General features: G+C 37.3%; 1 protein-coding gene and 1 long non-coding RNA gene across 8 annotated transcripts in view; one reads left to right on the forward strand and one right to left on the reverse strand.

The window, feature by feature from the left end:
- Positions 1-906: 906 nt before the first annotated feature.
- Glut1 (Glucose transporter 1) overlaps positions 907-27,199 on the reverse strand; it is a 123,957-nt gene continuing 97,664 nt past the window's right edge. For 5 of the 7 annotated variants that reach the window (XM_043432998.1, XM_043433006.1, XM_043433002.1 and 2 more), the window contains 2 exons: positions 23,685-23,782; positions 907-7,836 (listed from right to left, as the gene is read on the reverse strand). In XM_043432998.1, the coding sequence (XP_043288933.1) occupies positions 7,733-7,836; positions 23,685-23,782 (202 nt within the window). In that variant the 3' untranslated portion in view covers positions 907-7,732. The remainder of the gene's footprint in view (positions 7,837-23,684; positions 23,783-27,199) is intronic. The other 2 variants (XM_043433001.1, XM_043433005.1) reach the window with 2 other exon arrangements.
- LOC122418902 (uncharacterized) lies at positions 20,612-23,858 on the forward strand. The gene is made up of 3 exons (XR_006262765.1): positions 20,612-20,709; positions 20,813-20,939; positions 23,476-23,858. It is a non-coding gene; the product is annotated as an uncharacterized lncRNA (long non-coding RNA).

The raw sequence follows: 27,199 nt of genomic DNA on the forward strand, positions 1-27,199 counted from the left end.
CAGCGGCATACCTCCGATCCTCCAACTAATTATCCTTTATCAAAATTAGCGCCCTTTACAGAGGCGCTAATTCAAGAAGAGTAATCGCTTAGAATGAATGAAAATTCGGTCAAGCGCAAACTGGATTACGCAGAGCAAAGAGAATGGAAAAAACCGCGGAGGCGCCCCGTTACAGTTACAAAATATGCCTGACAATTGGTCAATCGAATTTGTTATTTATTGTTAGTTGTCATTCGTTTGAAATAGCATCCAACACTTTTGTTGGACAACCTAAACCAATGGCTTGGGGTATCTTATCGCAGTTGAATTCCGCGTACACTTCTGCAAGTTCACCGTCGACCATTTTTTTAGATTATTTTAGCCCTACGAAGGGCGAGGAGAGGGCTGCATCTCGAGATGCGTCGACGCTCAGGATTTGAACTAAAGTTTTGTGCTGTCAACACACAACAGAACCTATCGTTGAAAAACTTTCTGTTACGACCGTTCATTTAACAAGTCATTAACCGTCCATGGGTAAGTATAGAAAATAATTCGTTAGCCAACAAATTTCGTATGGAATTTACAAATTTCTCTCACTTGCTGCCCAACCTCCTAGGTAAACTAGTTGTTGGGGTCTTTAAAAAATATAAGCTGTTTTTGAAAACTAACAATTTTGCGATTTTTATTCGATGCTGTTATACATTTATTATAATCTTTGGGATGACATGTCTGTCAACAAAAGATTTTCCCGCATCAATGATATTTACACTTTATTCTCGCAAGAATTTTAAGTGTGTTGAACGATGAAAGTCAAATTTTCCAGGAAGAGCAAGGCAAAAGGAAGAAGGAGACGCTGGGATTGTTCCCAAGATTTTATGTTGAAACATGAAAACTGATACTGATGTTTATATAGTGATCCTAGAGTTGTTGAATGTTTCATATTTCACTTTTTATTAATTAATATCCAAAATTAAGAAGAATATTGCACATAAGTAGCAATAACGACGAATAATATTAATAATATAATTCAACGTAAATTTGAACAGCTGTCATTATTTTATAACTTGAGCACTTTTTTTTACTCCAAAGTAAATATGTAGTCGCATCTTGTCGAGTTTTAGAAATTATTGAAACTCTGAACGTTTATTTCAAGTGTGTGTGCGCGTGTATTTGTAGGTTTTTTCGTTTAATTTCACTTCGACAGAGTTATGAAGAATCTTTCACCACGCATAGTTTTGCAATTGCCTAGAAGGTGAATACTTTGATCTAATAACAATATTGTAATTTTGTTTTAACTACTCATTCTCGATGTAAACTTTATCGTTAATTATCATATTCTAAGTTAACTGTACATACATTTTTAGACCGACCATAGAATTGATAACGTATTGTTCGTTCTCCGTTTTAAAATAAATAAAAAGCCCTCGCGAAACGCATTGTTATTGTTATTTTTTAGCGGAATTTTCATAAACCTTTCAACGTGATTGTACGCGGCCAGTCGTGAAAAACACCAACACAAATACGAGAATAAAAAAAAAAAAATTGACGAAACGATGAATACGCGCGCCGACGTATTTCTGTTGTAAAATCAAAATTTCTCTATACTGACGTTTGAATAATATTATTTACAGATTGTGTCGATTGTTTTCGTTCGTAATTTGTGAAAATCTTAATTTCAATGATAAAAACATGGAATAATTATTAACGGGAGGAAATACATTTTGGATCATATAGGCTAATCATACATATTTATCTCAACGTTTCGCAGAATAAAAATATCGTTCCAATTTATGATATCATTATCGTTATGCCCGCCATGAGTATTCTTGCATTTAAAAACTGAAAGCGTGCTTTATAAACATCTCCAATCGGTGTGTGTAATAGCTCTGCATAATCGGTTAATTTTCATCATTATAATTCATATTTTTTTTTGTCCATAAACCTACGTTTGTATACGGTTCTTAATATATCGCTTTTAAACTCTAATTAAATTTTACAATAATACTCCGTAATGTAATTAGTATCGTCATGTAAATATAATTATAAGCAATTTATTTCTTTCTTTTCCGTCTCGTCTTTCATTTTTCTTCGCTCGCGATTTCATACTTCGCCGCATGCTCTTTCACTCGATCGCCTTGATTCTCACACGACTGTACACAACACATATTAACATTTGAAATGTCAGCGCTTCTTTCTTTATTCTCGTCATTTGGTTTTTTTTCTTCGTCTAAACATTTGCCTTGACGCCTCGTTTAATTTTTTTAATTCGTTAGAGCGCAAGTTGCATTTTAATATGGCAGTGAACTTATGTTACAATTTGCTTATTGTGATCACTTGCTCGATGGACCGATCCAAATTTCGTAAGGCTCTATCTAAGTAAGTATCTTCCATCAATGAGTATTGGTTATTTATTTATTTATTTAAATTTTTTTCTCTCTTTTTTCAAATACGTGCGTTAATCATTGACTCAAAAATCTATTTCTGCGTTTATTGCTCGCATTTTTTAAATTACCTAACTCGCGCGTCATTCGCATTTTTTCTACTCCGATGTGTTTAGTTGTAATTGTTTTTTTGTTTTTTTTTGTCCCTCCCCCCCCCCCCCCCCCCGTAAACCATACACGACATATACACGCGGCAAGGAGGATGGGTTTCCCGTTTTCTGTTTTGTTTGAGTTTGTTTTCGTTTGAAAAGGCCGATTTCGCCCAAAGGATGTTTGGGGTGTGCCATATATGGCGAATGAGATTTTCGAATACTATTAACTATTCTCGGTACACTCGAAAAATTATTTCTCATCGCCGTCGTTCGAAACACGAGCTTCGAGTCGTATTGACTGGGGTGGGAAACGTTGAAGCAAATATATACGGATTGGAACCAGAGAGCATATACGCGTTTGCCGTGTACGCTTATGTTGGCACTCAAAGCACTCGATGTCGTATGCAACGACAATACCGCAACACTTTGAGCGCTTGATTATATATATATATACGTGCGCGCTAGTCGAACGTACTTTGAATTTTTTGTTATACGTATATAATATCGTAGAGCAACGGCACTGTGGTCGCCATGACAGACTAAAATACTACATCATATATATATATACAATTTTCAATCTGGTAATTGGCGGCTTTGCTCCCCCCCCCCCCCCCCCCCTCCTCCCACAATTCGATACGTCCTCGTCCGGCCTCGTTTATCTCGCTTTTCAATCGTATCTATATTAGAATTCAATATATAAGCACGATATACATGCGCACAACGTATTCAAGAATTCTGAATAAGATAACGATCGCGCAAATTGAATTTTATATTATTATCCATTCTTTCTTGTTATTTTTTCGCGTCTTTCGGGGCTCCCCTTTCTTTTGCAACAGAAATATGATGATTGAGAAAACAGATATGCTAGCTTTTTTTCATCATTCGATTCGATTCGCGCTACTCATCGCTATGTGCAATCCCCTCCCCTCTCATCCGACATCGTCTAACTTTTTTTCATTTCCTCTCCACACACTTTTGCACCATGACCTCGCGTCATTCAGTGTTTTTATTTTCTTCTCACCTTTCCTCGCCCCCACCTTTCAATGTCTCAAATTTGCTGTGTCAAACATCGTAACATCGATTTGCTCGTTGCGTTCATCATACCATTCGCTATTGAGCCATCTATAGTTCCGTTACGCCTTATTCTAAATTTCTCATTCGCGCAGTTACATCGTCTCAGATTTCGGATATATATATATATATATAACACGATGCGACGAAACCCAAGTTTTAGCATATTCGTATACGCATATGCCTTCTAATCACGATTTATCCATATTTCATTTTCGCTCAGTATCGAGAGTTTCGCGCACTGATTCGTATATACATAATTTATTCATCGCTAGATATCGCTGCATCGTCCGTCTATCTCAATTTTCCATTTTTGTTTTTTTATTTCATTTTATTTATTTTTTCTTTTTCATCGCTCCGAGATTATTCGATCGTGCTTTATGCGAAACTCTTGGGTCGATCGGGGGTTAAAACGAAGATTGGTGCAACCTAGCTATATAATTGATGGAAACTAAACATAAAATTGTTCATCCCAATCGGTCGAAATTGTTCCAGAAATTTTCGCAGCATGAAATTGCAATTCTCGAATACTTTCTTATCGGCGCTTATTTCCACGTTTTCTTTCGGGTTTTAATCTATCTATTTTATAGTTCTTATATGCTACACAACATATCACCACTTCTTGGTGATAATAAAGTAAAGAACTGCGATCGGCGCATATCCAAGCAGTAAGAAATAGTTCGACATTTACGCGAGCGAGAGCTTTAGAGATGGCATTTTTGTTCTCACGCTCATTGAAATTGTCAGAGTTTTACAAGAGCCGCCGCAAGATGAGCTATTTTTATTCCGCGTTTATGATAATTGCGCGTGTATTCCGAACGATGCGAGTTGAAATGTACTGTATAATAATGGATTATAAATTTCAAAAGTGCACGGGAGCACGTCTTTTGCGTCAAATGTGCACGTTTCACGGGTCTAGTTATTTTTTCCAGCGCTTATAGTGCCAAATTACTCGTTCGAATTTGTTTTGATATGAAATTGAGAAAATTTCTACAATTTATCGGTAGAATCGATTTTTTTTCGACATTTTTTTTTTTTTTCGAAATGGATCAGCAGCATCCGTGTAAATTTGTTTGTATCGCGATCCCGTTGAATTCGGATGAACGAAGCTTCTACCTGCGTGCGCGTTGATTAAATGATTTATGCGCGCGTACCATGCACCGGATAATGCGCGGACATTAACTATATATGCACAACCGTCATCAAACAAAGTGCCCTCCCTTATTTTCAAGGAAAATCTCGTTGTCGCACAGACGTATATCTATATTTAAAAAAATAATCGGAAAATATTGAACTATACGCAAAAGATACCTATTCCAAAGTTTCAGAGCTTTGATGCACTTGCGTGGTCATACGCGCGAGGAGTTAAATATTCTTTGTGTGAAAAAGTAACGATTTCAACGATGAATAAAAAAAAAAAATAACCGAGTATGAGAGCGAGTATATTTGAATTTTTTTTCAATTGCCGCGACGTAACGACGATAATTGGTGAGTTGCGTCGATTCAGTGCAGCGTATAGACGATATTCTGATATACTTACGTCCCGTTGTCAAAACAATAAAAATATGCGCACGAGGCCACGCAGGATTTATTATTGCTTTCTATATATCTCATATTCTTTCCGATTTACCGCGCATGTTTGTTCTACGTCTTTCTCGATTTTTGAATTTTCATTAAACTTGGCACGTCGAACTTGTGCGGGAACGGAGATTCCCAGGGAGAATTAATTTCTAATTGAACACGTGCGAGTAGTGGGCGTGCTTTATTATATTCGCCGCGAATTTTCACCCGAAGCGGCTCCGACCGAAGGCGCGTTCAAGGAGTCGCTATTTGCGCTAAAAATGCAAAATATAGTGTAACACCGTTCAATGGTAGTGCGTTAGCGATTGTAGCGCAAATAGCGATACTCTGATCGGTAAATATCGATCGATGAAAATCCTTGCGGGTTGTACGCATCCGCGGCACGACGAAAGACCGTTACGAAATTTTGTCGCTCGAGATGTTTGTGCTCGCGATTGATTGTGAGCCAAAATTTTTTGAACATACGAGCGAACATATATAAAACGTGTTTCGGGACAGCCCGTGTACATTACTCGTGTTTACCCTATAGTAGCACATTTCAAAAGTGTGCCAAAAAGTTACCTTAATGGTACACTTTTGAAATGTGCTACTAGGGTAAAAATGTGCAGACGTAGAATTTTCAAATATACAAGTATATACAAAATTATATAGGTATATATACATACATATGGTGGAATAAGGTATTGTATAGATGATTCGAGGCATATGTATGATTCTGCTTATCCCACGAATTAACGCTGCTACCGCTTATTCTTCGCCGCTACCGCGTACTATATACAATTCGCAAACTCGCCGCCGCGCGCGATGGCGATATAGCGGGGTTGCGATATAGCTCCGCACCAACGATGAACCAAGTTCATGCAAAGCTGTTAACTTCATATATATCGACTTGACGTGATCTATTCCAACGGGCCGACCAATGAGCATTTTAATTCAAAATCACCATATTTTCAAGTTTGAGCAATCTTGGAAAATCTCATAACACGTTCGCGATCAAAGTTGTCCGAACTATGAACGATGATACGCAGCGCGAAGATGCACGCGTCAAAGCCTACTTTTCAAATAAAAAAAAGCAAACGCGCGTCTTTTCTCCCGCATGCGCCACACGGGAACAAAACGGGAAGCAGCCTCACGCGGAGGCGAACAACATAAAAGTTACACGATTCGAATCCTGCGACCGGTTACGACTATTCCCGCGAATAGTCGTATTTGCCGCGGTGCCGCGGCGCTTTTATTTAACGGCTGAGATCGACAAAAAAAATAATATCAGCGGGTCATCGCTTGCATTAAAAGCCTCATGCACAGTGAGCGCAGATTCCTACGTATAAATTACGCGACCAAGCTCCGAGTGATGCGGTGGAAACCGACAAAAATATTGAAAAAACTACCGATAAAATAAAAGATAGGCGGTACGAACGTGTGTGTTATTTACGGTGCGCGGGTGTTTCGAAGGCAATGGGGGGGGGGGGGGGGGGGGGGGGCGGAGTCCAGACTCGTCGCCGCGGTACTCCTCGCGCGTATATAAGATTTGCGGAATTCACGTGTACTTATTATATTTGGAGGATCGTTTCTTATTTAAATATAGCTTTTGGATTGCCGAATCATCGGACGTTCTAGAAAAGAGACCCTTCTGCCTATTTTCCGATAGCGAGAATTGGCCATCGCACGGTGATTACACATGACACTATATTTGTCGGAAACCTTTCGTTACATATCCCAGCATAAGTAGAATGTATATTCTATTCTAATACATTCGTCGCAGAACTTGGCTTATTTTTTTGTCATTTAATAACAAACCACACGAGTGTCCAATATTTACATCGGTATATATCGCAGCACCCCAAGTTTTTTCCCTTTTCACGTACACGCGCAACCATCACCATTCGCAGAGCCCTCTCGGTACTAACCGTGCAATTATGCATGGTTCGCACGCCCGCACGAATGGATAAACCGCGGTTAAATTCGACAAGCCAAAAGGTGCAGAATTAGGAGCTGGCGGTATCGTAGCGCATTTAACGTTCTTGGTCAAATAAAAGATCGAGAGAGAGAGAGAGAGAGAGAGAGAGAGAGAGAGAGAGAGAGAGAGAGAGAGAAAGAGAGAGAGAAAGAGTATTCCTAATTGAAAATTTCGTAAAATCTCGTCTCGTATTTTTATCTCGTAATTAGACCGTAGTACGTTATTTGCGAGAGCGGTCGACGAGATCTGGCGAGTTCCGGACTTTCGGATAAAATGTACACTCGTGCCGCAGGACCCGCTCGTAACATATAATCTATTCTCGCCGGGCGTGATATTCTTCGAGCGTGTTGAATCTAAATTTCGAGGCGAGTAGAATTTTCATTTTGGGCCGCGTCGAATGTGAGGTTAGAGGTCGTCGAGGTGACGGGGGGGCTAGCGGCGGCGCACCGAAGACTGTCGCGCAGAAATGTCGCACACGCTTTGCTCCTTTCTGTTATTATTTCGTACAGATGCGTTCCGATCTCGAAGCTCGTCGTACTCATCAAAAGTGGCAGCGGTATCGGTGTTTTCATTATCGTTAAGTTGCCAATATTAAGAGGAGTTTCCCATTGTCAGACACCGCTGTTCGGAAAGCGTGGCGGGGGAAGCGGGGGCGGTGCCCTCTCCGGTTGAGCGGGAGCGATGGAAGAACGTTCTGATCCAGCTGCAAACACAACTGTTTCACATTCGTTAATTAAAAACTTCCAAATCTTGTGCGAGCTCCATCGATGTCTTTTATAAAACAATCTTACCGAACAATTTTTTTCTTGCGACTACTTTTTTTTTTCAATTCTTCACCACGTCTCATCTATATACGCGCGTATTTTTTCGCGCCACGCAACATCGATATATCGATATTGCGTAGCGTGCGCACTATCTACATACTACTAGTGTTACTTGACGCGTAACTTCCAGCGGGTGGCTTTATTTGGCGCTTACAGTCTCGTAGCAAAGTTGGATCTCATTGAAAAACCATGCATTCGGAGCAAAATCTTGTTTGAAAAACTCGATCGTCTTTGAACTCGTGTTGGAAAAAAAGAGAAAAAAAAACGTTCGACGAACGATTATCTTAATTGTATTCCGCGCCTTCTCCTCAGATCAAATTGCAGTACCCCTCCCATGCCAGTGTTGCCACAACGTTTGTAGTTACAATAAAAAACAAAATACTCGTGCGCCCAGACTCCTCTGTCCGCGGCGTCCGCTATCGTCATTCCTTTTCTTTATGCCAAAGAAGCCACATCGTGGAAAAAAAAACTGTGCTTAATTGCGGAAAAATTAAAGATGGGACACAAGCGAAAACGTGCGGAGTAGGACGAGGGAAAAATATTAAAGGAAATGAAACGACTGAAAAAAGAATCGAAAAAACAAAGGGAGACGATTCGTCTGTTGGAGAAAAGATGTAAGTATAAACTCATCTTTGTTCACAGACAACACCGAAATACGGTGTCACATGAAAGTTATATGCAGACCAGGGGTCTGATGGTAATGCGGACAAGATCCGTTATATAAGTTACAGAATAAAATTCTGAACATAGAACAGACAAGATTTGAGAAAGGGCTTACAGAACAAGGTTCGAAATAAGCAAGCATAATAGCAGCGAGCCAGCTCAATATATAGTAATATATATATTACAAATTTCAAGAAGGAAAAGTAGACTCATGTGGATGCTCAGCCAGGTATGTATACATATTTATAGGTAATGAGTCTACCTCCGAGGAATCAGAAGGATCGGAAATCGAACACCAAAGGCAACCGCGCTGATACCGTTGGATCAATTATTACCGTCTAAAAGTAAAATAGGGCAAAAAGTTCAAGTCGAGCAGATGCAGGAGGAGTTAGAAAAAATTCTTCCATTATCAACACGAGTAACATCGTTGCAGCCCGATATGACTAACAAGCAAATTAGCTCGGCTCTAGAGATACAAGCTACTACTACAGAGCCAATACTAGATGAAAAATTGCTCGAGGCGATAGGCAAATGTTTAGACGCGGAGAAAAAGCTCGGCCCGGCGATACATAACGACATTTTGGTTAGATGGAAAGGTATCTTGAAAGAGGGCCTTCCGATAAAGGAACAGGAAAATATTTTCCAAAAATATCCAGTTCCGGAAAATTGTTCAATAATGGAACCTCCAAAGTTAAATCCAGAGGTGAAAGCATCTCATCTCGAGCCAATTATTACAAGAGACAAGCGAATGGTGGAGAAACAAAAAGACGTATCGCTGTATCTTGCGGTTTTGGGCCCTATTATGTCTAACCTTTTAAAAGGGGTTAGTCCGGACAATATGGCGTTGTTGACAACCCTGAGCGATGTGTCAAGAATTCTTGTACATTTACAACGTCAAGAATCTACGACAAGACGATTGATAATTTTCGCACATCTTAACGCCTCCATGAAAGAAACGCTGAACGCGACAATTATGGACGAATGGCTATTCGACAAGGAGCTTGAGGGGACAATCAAGACAGAAAAATTGTTGGAACGCTCGTCGAAGGAGTTAAGGTTGTTGCTAAATCTTTTGAGAGGGTGGGGGTAAGGGACGGAACTCCTATGCTTATGCATTGAGTGACGTCAGCAATGCCAACTTATAGATAATAAATGATTACTTTTAATTCAGATGAACAATGCGAAAATTTTCAACTCTGTGAATGATAATATTGATTATAATTCAGAAATACGTTCATTTTAATCACCCAAAGTTGATAGAAAATTTATTCTCGATGATTGAAAATTGCGTTGAAATACCAATAAAGTTTGGCAACGTTGTGTGATTTCTTCATATTCAGCTGTTGGATTGGATGCAGTGAGACCTATATGCCTCAGTGTTTTCGTGTCATTTTTTTTCGTCCGACGTTTTTGGAGATTATCATGTCAACGACTGCGGTAAACGAAAATGATGGAGAACAAATTCAAAAAAACCTCAAACTCATCGATGGAATGGTCGATTTGTCAGTTCTCGCGTTTATAAGCATCGCACTATGATCATTAAAACTGGAAAAAAACGAAAAGTGATTTGTGACGAGAATGTCAAAAGTTTCGAATCAATTGATGTCGAGGGCCGTCGCATTGTAAAAGTGTGAATCATGAATCTGTCACGGAATTGCTCCCGTTAGTGTCGTAGTTGCAATGTTGCCGCATTTCTACACGGCAGTCTCAGTTAACCCGATATGATCGTGATGCAGTCACATATTTTCGGCGATTTTTTGTTATTTTAGTCGGTAAACTATCTGTTCTTTTCAATAAAATCATTCTATATATCGTCCTCATCTGAACTGTCGTTTTTCAAATGAATTTCTTCATTAATACGAGTGATATAAGCAAAAAAGTGTGAAGGCAACGACTCTGTCCCATTCGACAGATGTAATGAAATTACATTTTTGCTCAACTTCAACGTTTAATCTCTCCGAAATTAGTTCGGTAACCTCAGTTTTCCTTGAAACAGTGTATTCAGGAAATATGTATCAACAAATGGGAAAATTTTCATCAATATCTATTAATCTCAAAAATTTTAAGCAACAACCTTAAAACCAGTAGAAAAAGCCTCCACTTCCTCCCAGCAGTCAAAAAACTGGAAGGGCCCGCCTCGGCAGACAACACGGAGTCGTGGATCGACGATGAGCGGGCAACACAAACAAACAGGACAATATTACAAATCGAACCCGAATTTCGAGAGAAAGAGTGTTCGGAAGTCATCAACAAAAGGACGAGCACACTATCGAAAATAGAAAACTCGGTGAGTACTCAGGCAGGTAGATTAAGAAAATTTTTGTCAGCCTGGAAAAATCTGGAGGGTGCAGAAGGGATTATTAATTGGATAAACGGGTACAAGATACCATTTACTGCAAAAGTTGTGCAGAAAATATCACCAAAAGAGCAAGTGTGGTCAGAGTCTGAAAAGTATCAAATACATGAAAAAATCAAAAAACTGTTAGAAATTGGAACAATTTGCAAATGTCAGGAATCTACAGGGCAATTTATCTCAAATATATATTTAATTCCAAAGCCAAATGGCTCTTGTCGACTGATTTTAAACTTGAAAAAGCTCAATGAATTCATTGAAAAAGTACACTTCAAATTAGAAGATATAGGCACAGTAAAAGATCTGATGCATAAGGATTGTTTCATGGCGACAATAGATTTAAAAGATGCATACTATTTCATATCGATAGATGAATCACATAGGAAATACTTACGGTTTCGATTCGGTCAGCTGTTTGAGTTCACGTGTTTACCTTTTGGACTCAACACGGCGCCTTACGTTTTCTCAAAAATAATGAAACCCGTAATGTCGCAACTGAGGCAACGTCGATATACGTCAGTAATTTATCTAGACGATATCTGGTTTCTCGGGAAAGATAAAAACGATTGTGCAGATAAAGACGATTGGCAAACACGTGAATTATTAGAAAGGTTGGGATTCGTTATAAATCAAGAAAAGAGTCAGTTAACTCCAAAGAAGGAGTGTAAATATTTAGGTTTCATTTTAAACGCAAGAGAGATGAAGATTGAGTTACCAAAAGAGAAAAAATTGTCAGTTATGCTATTAATCAAAAAATTCGGAAAGCTACAAAAATGTAAGATACGTGAATTTGCGTCTATGATAGGAAAACTCAGCTCTTATTGACAGGCTGTGAAATATGGTCGGGTATATCTAAAAGATTTGAAACGAGAGGAATATTATGCTCTAAGAGATAATTATGGAAATTTCGAAACCCAAATGGAATTATCATCGAACACGAGAGAAGATTTTTTATGGTGGAACTCAAATGTGATGACAGCTTACGATTCGATTACAAGCAAAAAATTTTGTATGGAAATTTGTTCTGGCGCGTCCTTGAAAGGTTGGGGAGCGCGTGTAGAGAAAGAAAGAGCACACAGTTTTTGGAGTGAGAAGGAAAAGAAAGAACACATCAATTATCTCGAGTTATTAGCCTGCATTTTTTGGGTTAAAATGCTTCGCAGAAGCCAAAACAAATTGTGACATCCTTTTAAGGATAGATAATACCACTGCGATTGCTTACATAAATCATATAGGAGGAACGCAGATCGAAAAATTGAGTAAAATAGCAAAAGAGGATATGGCAATGGTGTGAGAAAAGAAATCTCTGGGTTTTTGCTTCATATATAAAGTCAGATGAAAATACCATCGCGGATTACGAATCAAGAAGACTTGAACCAGAGTCCGAATTCGAAATCTCAAAAGCAGCCTTTAAGGAGATCTGCTGTACATTTGGAAAACCGGATATCGACTTATTCGCAAATAGAGTCAACACAAAATGTAAAGATTATGTTTCGTGGAAAAGAGACCCAAATGCGCGAGCTATTAACGCCTTTACCGTTGATTGGAGGAAAACATTTTTCTATGCGTTCCCGCCTTTTGCGGTTATTTCAAGAGTGATAAAGAAGATTGATAGTGAAAAAGCCAGGGGTATTTTGGTGATACCTAACTGGCCTTCTCAGCCATGGTATCCTCAATGTATGAAAATGTTTGAGTCAAAACCGATTATTTTCAAGCCTAACAAAAAATTATTGCAATTTTCGAACAGGATGCCACATCCCTTGTGGGCGCAACTTTCCCTGGTGGCAGGGATATAATCCGGCAGGCGTATCTAAAAAAAGGGATGCCAGAAGAAACAATCAACGTAGTGCTGGCCTCTTTGAGTGACTCATCGCTTCGTCAATATGAAGGAACTCTCAAAAAATGGTGGGCGTTTTGTCAACGATCAACCACGCGAGTCTTTGAAGCACAGATTGAGGATGTTTTAAAATTTTTAACAAGCGAATTTGAAAAGGGGGCTGCATATGGATCAATAAATTCAGCGCGGTCAGCTATTGCATTAATTCTGGGACCAGAAATCGGCATAAATCCATTGATGAAGCGATTTTGTAAAGGCGTATCCAAATTACGCCCAGCGGAGCCAAAATACGATAATATTTGGGATCCAAAAATCGTATTAGATTTCGTAGGAAAGTGGTTTCCATATGAAAATATGTCGTTAGAAATACTTTCACAAAAAACAGTTACGCTTTTAGCGCTCGCTACAGATCACAGAATGCAAACGCTGGCAGCAATTGATAGCAGAAATTGCAAGCAAATTGGCGAAAGAATGGAAATGATGATTCCAGCGCGACTAAAAACGTCAAAACATAATCGTATACAGCCAACATTAATATTGCCAATGTTTAAAGGCAATCCAGCGATTTGTGTTGCTTCGGCAGTAGAACAATATATCAAGAAAACGGAAAACATTCGAAAAGAGGAAAACGCCTTATTTATCTCCTGGAAGAAACCTCACAAGGCAGTTTATTCACAGACCTTAAGTCGATGGATCAAAAATACGCTGCAAAAAAGTGGAATAGACACGTCTATTTTTTCGGCCTATAGTACAAAGCATGCGTCAACTTCAGCTGCAAAGAGAAGCGGAATTAGTATAGATCCGATTCGGAAAACTGCAGGATGGACGGCGGGGTCAAAAACCTTCGCAAAATTTTACGATAGAGAAGTAGGAACAGAAAGAGACAGTTTTGCCAAAGCAATTTTAAGACTGTAAGTTATAAGTTGAGTTATTTTGTTTTCTTATTAAAGAATAATAACATGTAATAAGCACAGTTCATCATAATATATCTACCGTATCTACTATAAACATCTACAATTTGATCTGAGGAGAAGGCGCGGAATACAATTAAACGATTAAACGAACTTACCCAAGTGAAGTTCTATCGTAATTGTAAGAAGCACCTTCTGTGAAGATCAAGTCCCACCCTTAGATACTCCCTTACTGTCATGCGATAGCCCAATTTTGATACGGTAGCACTTTAAAAACAATGACGATAGCGGACGCCGCGGACAGAGGAGTCTGGGCGCACGAGTATTTCATTTTTTATCGTAACTATAAACGTTGTGGCAACACTGGCGTGGGAGGGGTACTACAATTTGATCTGAGGAGAAGGCGCTTCTTACAATTACGATAGAACTTCACTTGGGTAAGTTCGTTTGATCGTTTAATTATTTTATTGACATATCATATATACCTATATTAGGGTGGCGCAAAAAATCGACTATTTTTTTTTCAGCGTCTCCTATGAAAATATATTAATTTATCATGTTTCAAGAGCCCCCTCCAAAAATTAAATCAACAAAAAAATTTTTAAAGGTCGCTCAAGATTTTTAAAAATTCCAAAAATAGTCGAAATTTGAATTTTTCTATTTAAAAAATTTTTTTGCTCGATACAGCGAAATTTTGTACCGAAAAAACCAATGAGTTTCTGAAATTTTCAACTCAAAATATTCATTTTAAAAGGTCGCTCAAAATTCATTTTAATTTTTATATACTTAAATTTTATTGTTTCGAGCGACCTTTAAATATTCATATTGATTATCAATTTGAATTTTGAGTTCCAATTAGTAAGATAATCGATGAAAATGTACTACGAAACGGAGGAAAAATCGTATATAACAATGTAGGTAATAGACCAGAAACACGGAAATTTTTTTACCGGTGTAGCAAACCGTGTTTGAGTCTGCGCTATTTTTGCTTTCATTCAATTATAAAGTACTTATTTGCAAACAACAATTCGAAGTATTTTTGTTCGTAAAATCTACTTCATAATTATTAAAACAAATTGTTCAAAACATCACTCAGTATTTTACCAAATTCACTCATTATGAGAGTCAATAAATGTTTTGATTAAACAGGCATGCTCTATTCATAATTACATTTTCTCTGCTAACTAGTCCTCGTAATTGTTTGAATTGTTTAAATAAAAATATCGACTTACTGTAAAATTATACCTTGTTACGTCAGATTTTTCCTCCATCTCATTGTGTATTTCTAACCATTATCTTACTTACTGAAAGTGAAAATTAAAATGAATAATCAATATAAATATTTAAAGGTCTCTCGAAGCATCGAAAGCAAAGCATATAAAAGATTTAATTAATTATGAGCGACCTTTTAAAATGAATATTTTGAGTTAAAAATTTCAGAAACTCATTAATTTTTTCTGGACAATATTTCAATGTATCGAGCAAAAAAATTTTTTAAATGAAAAAATTCAAATTTCGACTATTTTTGGAATTTTTAAAAATCTTGAGCGACCTCTAATAATTTATTTGTTGATTTGATTTTTGAAAGGGGCTCTTGAAACATGATAAATTAACATATTTTCATAGGAGACGCTGAAAAAAAAATAGTCGATTTTTTTGCACCACCCTAACCTATATATATGTTGCGTGGGTCGAGGTGACGAGGTGTCTGCTGCGAATACGATCAACAAATATAAATGAATCTTTTCAAAATCTTTCAAAACTGACATCTAAATTGGATAAAAAACTTGATTCCGGAACTTGTATCCTTCCTATACATCCTAGCAAGAATATCATGTTATATGCGCAGCAAAAGTAACACAGGGACTCGATCCAACTGCCGGACTACCTTGATACTTTTGACACATATATATTGAATAAAAAAATAATTATATCATTGAGTCTTGGGTTAAAAAAAAATCGATAGGGGAACGTGGGGCAAAGTGGCCACCCACTTTTTTGAGGCATTGTTCAATTCTGGGTCAAAGTGGCCACTCTCACGGAATTCCGATTTCTAGGTCACAGGATCAGTGAGAATTCCATGTTTTCTGAGAAATTTATAGCTATTTGAAGCAGAGGGTGAGAATTATTTTGCGAACTACTGCTAAATATCTATTTTATTTTGATTGACTAAAATCGCACTTGTAACTGACTTCATCTTCATCAACATCTGCACACCAGGGATCGGCATCAATAATTTTTTTGCCACTGATTTTGATAATTATTGTCAATTGATTAAAAATCAGTAATTATTTTAAATTACATTATCAATTGACCAAATAATTGGTAATTGATAGAAACTTCATTGACAAATGATGATTCATTTTGCAATTGATGGAGGAGATATTACCAATTGACCAACCAATTTCCAATTGATGGAGAAGATATTGTCAATTGACCAGCCAATTTCCAATTTATGGAGGAGATATTGCCAATTGACGAAAATTTTTCAATTGATCCAAAATGTTCTGTCAATTGACCATACATGATTCAATTCTAGAAAAATTTTTGGCCAATTGGTGGCTTATCCATTGTCCATCCGAGCGATACCAGCGCCTGGTTTACGCATACATAGCATTCGATACTTCCGTGAAGATCTTCTTCGACGCTTAGGTCGACAGTTCCATGGTTTTCGATGTCTAGATATACGTCTTCATGGCTTTCGAAGTCTAAGTATATTTCTCCATGATGTTCGATGTCCAGGCATATTACTCCATGGTTTCCGATGTCTAGGTCGACGGTTCCATGGTTTTCGATGTCCAGACATATTTCTCCATGGTTTTCAATGTCCAGGCATATTGCTCCATGGTTTTCGATGTCTAGATATATTTCTCCTTGGTTTTCGATATCAAGGCATATTCCTCCATGGTTTTCGATGTCTAGGGATCTTTCTCCACGGTTTTCGATGTCTAGGCATATTTCTCCATGGTTTTCGATGTCTAGGTATATTTCTCCATCTTTCTTTTCGTTTTATCGCAGCCTTCAATGTTCCATGCGGGAACAGTCAATTACAACGTCACTGCATTTAAGGGGGTGGCGGCCACTTTGCCCCAACATTTTTTTTTTCAAAATTCGAGAAATAAGGAGGTGGAATAATTTTTAGGACATAAAACTAAGTAAATGACCATCTGCTAACCGACAAAACTCGTTAAATTCCTTAAGTGGGCCACTTTGCCCCATACTTCTCTATATGATCAAGCAATGGTTCATCAGATAGGATAATCTCTGTATACGAAAATTTTGGATTTCCGGGGGCAACCGAGGAAAAATGATATATCTTTATTGTTTTTTGTGTAAATAATGTTGTTATGAACTTCGAATATAATAATCAATTGGATAACGAGAGCAAATCGAAATTTGAAACGCGACTGTATGCGCCAATGACTTGAGACAACTATACCAACGTAAGAAGAAACGTGCCAAAAAGGCGAAAAAAACACAAGTAAATATAACTACCAAAAAATAATTCCATCGTTAGATGATGTATTCTCTCTCTCTCTCTCTCTCTCTCTTTCTCTCTTCTCAGTTTCAATAAATACGAACGATAAATAATCGTTCTTCCGATTCTCAATGAAAGATTCTTCTCTTTTTCATTAACCCATGAAAAGCGAAAAATCCTTGATTTTTCCCTGCACGGCAATGTAGCAGAAAAAAAAACGGAAATCAAAACTACAGCATGCGGAACAAGCCTGGCTTTTGCAACAAAATCATGCTTAAATTTACACTCGTGGTGACTTGAAGATTTTGAAATAGAATAAGTAGTAAATTAAAAACAAAAAAATTGAAATAAAGTCCGTGAAAAAGGTTGAGGCTCGGAAATGTCTTCTATAGACAAATTGCTGAATAATAAATAATTTCACACGGGTCACACTTATATACGCGTTGTTGACTTACGCTACACCTACCGATTGGGCGCAGAATTTTGTCAAAATACCAAATAATTCCATTTTCCTTCGATTCGCCGTTCCTCGGGCGTTCGTGCGTACGTTGAAAGCAAAGATCTTGGAAAAAAAAAGATAGACCACGCGCGTAGCTCAAAATGGGAACATTGCCCAAATGATTTTTGTGCTTTTCCTTCATAACTATAAATGGAGAGAATGAAAGAGCGAGATTACATATTGCCGCGAATCGCAATAAAATGGAATACGCATGCAGTTGCATAATATAAGGGACGATAATCCAATCACTGAATCTTGCAAGTTATGTCGGCGGTACACTTTTCGTTATGGTCGACATTTTAAAAATTATACGAAATATCATATTTTTAAACAATATTTTGAATTTCGCCATTTCGGAGTTCTCGTTATCGATCCAACGAGGGGAACACAATGACCAAAATTTACTAAATATCAATTCGATTAACAATTCAAGCAAAAATTCTGTGTTCCACACGTTGAACAACGCACCGTGGTAGCTAAGTCAGAAAAAAAATTTATAAAAGGAATAGACAGCAAATATATTGTAACTGTATACCTAGGTGTAAGCGAAGGTGGATTGCAGAATTTCAGGCTCAACATATTTTTTCATGTCTCCTCTGCTGCGTCAATCTCTCGTGAATTGTCCATGAAAAATCGAATCGCGAGTCAATAAATAGCGTAATAAATGAAAAGTCTAGTAGAGGTGTGACGCTCATAATGCGACGAACGACAAAATGTCACTGTTTGAAATGACATGACACAGAGCCTCGATATCGCAATATCAGGCTTACAGAGACAAGCCAAAACCCAAACGTTATATAGAGCAAACGTTTCTCTTCTCTCGAATATTCTTATTCTACCCATGTATATGTAACGGCAATATTGTTTGTTTGTATACGAGAGACGCTTTCTTCCTTCCATTAACCTGGTGCTTCTTCTTGTGGGAATAAACAAAAGTAAAAAGACGCACGCACGTACGCCCAGAAGTGGCTTGCGCAACCTATTATAAGTATATATACATATATAATTGGTATAACTACGGGGGATCTTAAATTTTTGCGCGATGTTATTTTATTAACATGTCCGACGCTTGCTGGAAGGAGGTGAAAGAAAAAAATGCTGATTTATTCGAAATATCCGCCCCTATACCCATGCGGAATGTTCCAATAATACACGGATGTAACGTAATATTCACATTTAAATGCGAGTGCGCCGGAACAGAAAAAAATAAATAAATCAAATAAATTTACCAATAGGTTTTCCTGTTTTGTTTGTATGATTGACGCGAATATGGCCGACTACTACAGGTGACTTGCCAGTGATTTTTAGTGCACGCGCGCGCGCGCGCGTGTGTGTGTGTGTGCGTGTGTGTGTGTGTGTGTGTGTGCGTGTGAGCGTGCGTGTATACAGAAAAAATACTGCAGAAATACACTTTGAGGATATAATGATTCGAATATACATATTTATGACGAGATTGGAATGGAGCAAAGAAAGAGAAATATTATAGACGCGTAAAGGAAAATAGAATGATGAATGTGCGAATGCGGTATGATCGAGATATATGTCGATGATCGAATGACGATGGTTTTTAGGATAACAGGTACATCGCGATGTAGGATGTGTCTGTAAAAGTATAGCGGGTATAAAAAACGTATTCGTTGAATAAGAAGCGTGACTTTACAGCAAGAATACCCTGTAAATATATATTATATACGTACAGGGTGCGTTGAAAATATATTACGATCAAGCCAAGTCGCTACTGCAGAGGGACGAGGCAATTTTCAATAATCAGAGCAATTGAGATATGTGTTTCGGCTGGATGCGACAGCCACTGCAATATAACGCCAAAGTAACATCAACGAGAGAAATGCTATAGACGGCTGGTCGGTCGCGAGGTGTCGCGCGACGGAACCCTCAACGATGCATGTCGCTCGCGCGCATGTAAAATATTTTTTTTTCCATACCCTCGCACGGCATTTTAAATTGCACTTCCCTCCAAAATATGCCGGTCCGATTTCTAATCTTTTGACAATGATAAGAGATACCGAGAGAAAGATGCTCGTATTATACTATAAGAACAAGGCGGTGAGAGTTATCTGCTCGTTGTCGGGCACCGTTTCGAAGGATCTCGTACCCTTTGCGAAATATTTTAACCGCATATATATACTCTAATAATATACTATGCTTGATATCACTTTTACCGTCAATAAATATACAAGACAAAGAGCAAGCAATGCCAAATGTTCTTGAAAAGTTTAACTTTTCGTCCAACAAAAACAATAAAATGCTGATTTTATCCATTTCGAGGTTTCAACTTTTATTTTTTACATCTTCAACTTTTATTAATTTGCAATTGATTCTATTTAATCGTTTATATACTTGATATTGTTATTCTCTATAATCGCTAAAAATCGGACCGTAGTAATGTTAAAATAACTTTCGATTGTTTCACTTTCAGTAATCCAGCATTGAAAATGGCCTCGTCCATTACCAAACTTACTTTATATATTTATTACTTTTTCAACACCCTGACCGGAACAAAATGATTTTCTATAAAGATGTTATGAAGATTTTTTTTTTTTTTATATCGACAATGGATGTAACGTATATAGCTATACATATAAATTCAAGGGAAAAAAATGAATTTTTCTTTTCGTACACACATACGGACTCGTAAAAATAAATGTCACGTTTACTTTCATTTTTTTCAGTTTCAAAACAAGATTTGAGCAATTTTTTTTCGCAAGCACGCATAATGTACGAAATATTAAAAAAAATATACTCGACTTTTGCAATCAATATCAATGTTTTACAAATGAGACTATATGAATGAACAAACTCACAAACATACAGAGATAATAATAATAATAATAATAATAATAATAATAATAATAATAATAATAATAATAATAATAATAGGTGGACATGCAAATTGTAGGTAATGAAGGAAAAGGTTGGCTGGAATGATTTCTCTGTTTGACCACGTGCGGCAAACAATTCCTCTAGGCTTTTTTTTCAGCGCTGAAGAAATTAATGAATATGCGGTAAAGAAATATCGTGTTTTGTCATTTTTTAGCAATGAAACTTGGGAATTACACTGGTATTGAATGACGATGCACATAATTAGAAAACGTATTATTTTCATAGCTCATGCACCAGCCATGGTCGGGTCAGCGTTGCCCGCCACCGCCGCGGGAGCCAATGATCAATCGGAAGCCGTGATAACTGCGACAGAAAAAAGTCGTAATAAAAATATGACTTCCGGTATCGAAAGGTGGGACGAAAAGCTAGAATCTTTATTATTGACAGATTCATAGCATATATATATATATATACAGGGTGTCCCATTTTAATCTTACATCTGACTTTTCGCGGAAAATATTGCTCGGATCAAATATTGTGTGAAACAAAACTTTTAGGGGTTGAAGGGGGACGTTTGATAAAAATTGGTTTGTTGATCCAAAATTCAAAATGGCGGCGTTAGAATGGCCGACATGTTTTTTTTCAAATGGAAACATAACTTTTTTTTATCACCAAAAAATTTTTTAGCGCAAAACCAACAACTTTTGTTGGAAAAATTTTTTGATTAAGTTCATATTTTTTAAGTGAGAACATCATTTTCAACTATTTTAGAGGTATCCAGGATGTACCGCGAAGAGATCTTTAACGTACCAAGTGCAAGTGCGTTTGCGTGTAAGGAGCATATCAACGATTTCGTTGGGACTGAAATCAGCCATTGTTGCTAATTTTCCTCTAATTTAAGAACTTTTAAAAATTTCAAGAATCAAGAATTTTTCTCTGATTTAAGAACCTTTATAAATTTTCGATTTCGTCTCTTGCTAATGGCTGCAGAGTCAGAAGATAAACGTTTCAATCAATTTTTCATCCGTGGGCGATCACAATGACTTCTAAAATGAAAAATTGTTCTCTGATTTAAAACTCTAAAGTAAGAGAACTACGCAAAGTCAGACTACGTCAGTACTACCAATGATGTTTTCTTTAATCTCTTACAAAGTGAACTTACCTTTAATCGTACGCGAGGCTTACTCTTAAAGATAAGTACACGCAAGCGAGGCTTACGCTTAAAGATAAGTTCACGTAAGCGAGACTTACGCCTACTTTTGAGTTGTAAATCAGAGAAGAATTTTTTATTTTAGAAGTCATTGTGATCGCCCACGGATGAAAAATTAATTGAAACGTTTATCTTCTGACTCCGCAGCCATTAGCAAGAGACGAAATCGAAAATTTGTAAAGGTTCTGAAATCAGAGAAAAATTCTTGATTCTCGAAATTTTTAAAAGTTCTTAAATTAGAGGAAAATTAGCAACAATGGCTGATTTCAGTCCCAACGAAATCGTTGATATACTCCTTATTTTAGGGAGGTGTCGGGGCAATTACTTCCGAGCTGAAAATTTGTATCGACGTGAATCACGAGAGAACATGAAGGAGCGGATAAGAGCTGCCTGCCGTGCGATCCCGAGAGATGTTCTCCTACGCACGGTTGATGGTTTTGAGAGAAGAGTTCAGGCATGTTTAAACATGAATGGAGGGATCTTTGAACATCTCTAGGGAGGGATCAGAGTACACTCACAAGGAGGGTTTGGAGTCCGAAAATACTGCGGTAGTGACGAACCGCAGAGATCTAATCCTTGTGAGCTCGTACCTATGAGCATAAAGGCATTGCATGACCCTCTTTTTAAAAAAAGTTGAAAAATAAAATGAAAATAAAAAACACTCACACATGCACCTCCACGTATGCACGCATATGCAGACGCACACGCAAACGCACTTGCACTTGGTACGTTAAAGATCTCTTCGCGGTGCATCCTGGATACCTCTAAAATAGTTGAAAATGATGTTCTCACTTAAAAAATATGAACTTAATCAAAAAATTTTTCCAACAAAAGTTGTTGGTTTTGCGCTGAAAAATTTTTTGGTGATGAAAAAAAGTTATGTTTCCGTTCGAAAAAAACATGTCGGCCATTCTAACGCCGCCATTTTGAATTTTGGATCCACAAACCAATTTTTATCAAACGTCCCCCTTCAACCCCTAAAAGTTTTGTTGCACACAATATTTGATCCGAGCAATATTTTCCGAGAAAAGTCAGGTGTAAGATTAAAATGGGACACCCTGTATATATATATACCCTACTGGAAACAAAGGAACAAGAAATTTTCGTCGATTTTTTCCCAATTTTTGAAAAGCTGTATCTCAGTCAAAAATAGTCATATGACGATAAATAAAAAAGCATTTTGAAACTTTGTTCTTTGACTTTGAAGATATCCAGTTATTTTTTTCACAAATAACGGATACTGAGAAATTTCATGAACTACCTCGATAGGAAAAATTTGCAATTTTTTTGTTGTTTTCACGAGTGTGCAGTCTTGAAAAAATTTTTGCAACCCGAATCAATACAAGCATCGGGTAGCTTGTTCATTTACCTTCAATTTTGTTCTTTAGAATTCTCCGTACGATTTTTTTCCCCGAGATATTGATGGTTGAATAAAAAAAGACATTTTCGTATTGAATCATCGCTATCTTAGCGAAAAATCATCGCACAGTAATTTCAAGGACAGTTTCGGAAACTATTTACGAGGAAATTTCTATTGTTCCATTCTCAATATTCGTTTGAAAAAAGAGTGAAAAAATGTCTTTTTACCGCTGTTCAGAAAATCGACTGCAAATTTATGAATATCAATGAAATCACTCATGTGAAGCATAACGATTCCAGCTAGATTAACAAACGGAAGGAAAAATAATGTTACAATACCGACGAGAATGTTTGTTGAGAGGAGGTTTGAATGTTTCAGGGGAAACGAGGGAAAGTCCCTCACCGATTTGGGGCTATTTTATAATTTCCGTTTGAATTCCGCGCTCTACAGCCCTACAGCCACGTATGAGGAATTGTTTGCTTTGACAATGATGGATGATGATTTTTGTGGTAGCGGTGACGGTGGTGGTATGGGTTTGGTGTATCGATGATGAAACGGGTGATCACGGTCAGGTTGACGGGCCTTACATGAATCAGGACGTGGCTTCTCCTCAGCAACCATCAGGGCTGCGCTCTCGGCCGGTGGGTTGTGTCCTTCTAACGCATTCACACTGTTTAGCATGCTCCTGCAAAACACCACGCCACTTGTCCAAATTTCCGCCATTTACCTTTTTTTCTAATTTTACAGAATAAAATGATGAATTTTTCGTGTCTCGTGTAATGCTCGATTACGTTCCGCAATATTGTTTGTTTTCTTCATCTATCACCTTGCATCTCCGTTCTCTCCCCCTCCCCCGTATTAGCCCCAATATATTAGATCGCACATGGCGCGCTTATACTTATTTTTGTTTCCGCAAGACCCTCGTACCGATTATACGGGCTATCTAGCAATTTTTCGCTTCGTCGCACCGCGTAAAAAAATCATGTTCGAGCGAATGATAAACTCCGAACATCATAACCCCGCCTCTCGAATTGATCCATTCTAAAATTCTACAACTTGGTTTGACCGATGCATACAAAAAAAAGGTCCTATTCCATTCCCCGGCCTATAGACTGGGGAATGACGCAACGATGGCTCGAGAAAATCTTTTTTTGAAAGCGGTTCCACCGGGTTAAAAAGATTATTCGCAGGCTAACGAAATACCGGTACCGATTGCCCTGGTGGGCTAGATTTCTTTACTTTCCCCGGGATCGCAACATTATTTGGGAGTGCGCTATAGAGAATACAAAATGCGGCGATTGAGTCACGGCGCGGAGCTTTTGCAACGCGAAGCAATCATCGGATTTACTATATATTAGGGTGGTCGTTATGTGGGTCACGTGTGAATTTCGCAAGTCCCCTCGTAAAAACACAATCAAGGTGTGTAAAAAATGAGGTATGCAAATTTTTAAGACGCCCGGAAAATTATAAATTGTCCCCATAGAGGTTTGAATTTTGAAGGCAAAAATACATGTATTTTGTCATGCTCTCACTCCATCGTTTTTCCTACGTTTAATATTGGTGAGAAAAATCTAAAACTCAGCACATATATTGCGTATATTATAAGGTATGAAATTTATTTTTTTTTTATATTTCCAGCAACTATTATTATAATTACCAGCTACTATTACCAACTAATTACCAGCTATTATTACAATTACTTATTTTTGACTTTTTAAGTTATTCCCGTCAACCGTTGCTGGTTGTGTCTGTTGCTATTTTAATAAAAGTTTCGACTATATCTATAAAATTCCGTACCTAAAAGTTCAATTTTTGTGAAAGCCCTGGAAATTCCCTAAAACTAAATTTGAATTTCAAATTTAAATAAAAAGATACTTTCAAATAAATGAAATAAATTATTGTAATTAAAGATTCAACTCTTATGGACGATAAAATTACATGTGTTATATTTTTATACATCGAATTATGAAAAATCACCGAATTTCGAATCGTACGAAAAATTAACTATAAAATACCATTTGGTAATATATTTCCACGTAAACGTTTGACGGACCGCTTACTTGGAGCTGGTATCTTGATTTTCGTTACAATGAGTTTGCTACAGGTGACGTAGAGGTATCGGACGTAAAGAATGTTTAAAGCGGTCCGTCAAACGCTTACGTGGAAATATATTACCAAATGGTATTTTATAGTTAATTTTTCATACGATTTATTTAATTTATTTGAAATTATTTTTTTGTTTAAATTTGAAATTCAAATTTAGCTCTAGAGAATTTCCAGAGCTTTTACAAGTACGGAATTTTATAGATATAGTCGAAAATTTTATTAAAATAGCAACAGACACAACCAGCAATGGTCGACGTGAATAACTTAAAAAGTCAAAAATAAGGTTATCTATGTAGCACTGGTAATTATAACAATAGTTGTTGGAAAAATCTAAAAAAAATAAATTTTAGACCTTATAATATACAAAATATATGTGCTGAGTTTTAGATTTTTCTCACCAATATTAAACGTAGGAGAAACGATTGAGTGAGAATATGACAAAATACATTTATTTTTCCCTTTAAAATTCAAACCTTTAGGGGCACAGTTTAAAATTTTCCGGGCGTCTTAAAAATTCTCACACCTCATTTTTTATACACCTTGATTGTGTGTTTACGAGGGGACTTGAGAAATTCACATGTGACCCAAATAACGAACACCCTACTATATATCTGCTGTTACCTCGCCTGCGAAACAAGGAGTTTTTCTTGACATAAAAAAAAGAAATGAAATAAATATAAAATAGTACAATTTTTTTTACTGTAAATCCGCGAATATTACGAAACGTGACCATCTAATTGCGTCTCGTAAACGAATGGCTTGACAATTTTTCATCGACACTCGCCGCAATTGCTCATTTGACGTCTCGACAGTAATGTTACTTATTGAACCCATGCAATTGAATTTGAACGAATCAAATGAAATACGTTTTTTTTTCTTTCTAATTCGGGCCAACTATAAGGTAAGCACGAGACAAAATCATTGCTCAATTGTTTTATTCTTCTACTTTTTTTTCTATGCGCTTCATCGATGCTTCACTGGCCCTCGTAGTAAGCAGTGCGCGAGGACTACTATTCAATCTGTTTTTGCACTTTATTCGATCTGACAACATTGTTGATTGGCGCATCCTCGATCTAAATCTAAGGTGAAATTGCGCGCTAATATATATGAAAATATTTTGAAATTGTTATTCGACCGAGGTATATTATTGTCCGGAACAGAATTCAAACCTTTTTCGTGAATGTATAGTATATGTATATGCACACGAGTATAAAAGAGACACGCGTATATAAACGGTTGCGTAACGCTTCCCGAACGACACGAATCCCAAACCTAACCCCAAAAATACATCGCGATGCAGCGCGATGTTTTTCCCGAGCGTGTACAACGACCGATGAGACATGAGATGCGTTACTGCTGGCCGGTGCGGCGACCGTACTGGAGGGCAATAACAAAGATCTGGTATAAGCGGTGAAGCGCGATACTAGCGGCGCCGCTTATTAGAAACTCGAACTACAACATTTTTTTGTTTTGTTAATAAAAACTCAACCCGATCTTCAAAAATTATGTAATTAGGCTCAAAAGATGCGAAAAAATATAACAAATCGAAGAAAAATAATGAAAAGATTATTTCTTTTAGAAAATTTGTATAAATTCAAATAAAGCAAGACGCTTGTTTACGGCGCATGCGCGGGTAGAGCGTTCATGGGCTATAGGAGCACGAACGTGACTTTTCGTGATTATCTGAATAAAATTAATTTGAACGCTATTAAATGAAATAACGAAGCCAAATTGATCAAATAATTAAATTATCACAATTTTCATCAAATTTTAATCATTTTAATGGAATAACAAGCTGAAAAACATAAAAAGCGAAATTCGGCGCATCGGGCAAAATCACGATCGGCCATTGGCGAGGCACGAATCATGGCAACGAGCCGATAGCGAGACACGTTACAAAAAGATGCGCAAAACCAATCTGAAAACCGAAAATTCGGCGTTTGATAATTTTATGGTGGGGAAACGGATATAAAAAGTGCTGCGCGACTCATTCGGC

Source organism: Venturia canescens, chromosome 1, assembly GCF_019457755.1.
Source record: "Venturia canescens isolate UGA chromosome 1, ASM1945775v1, whole genome shotgun sequence".
Classification (NCBI taxonomy): Eukaryota; Metazoa; Arthropoda; class Insecta; order Hymenoptera; family Ichneumonidae; genus Venturia; species Venturia canescens.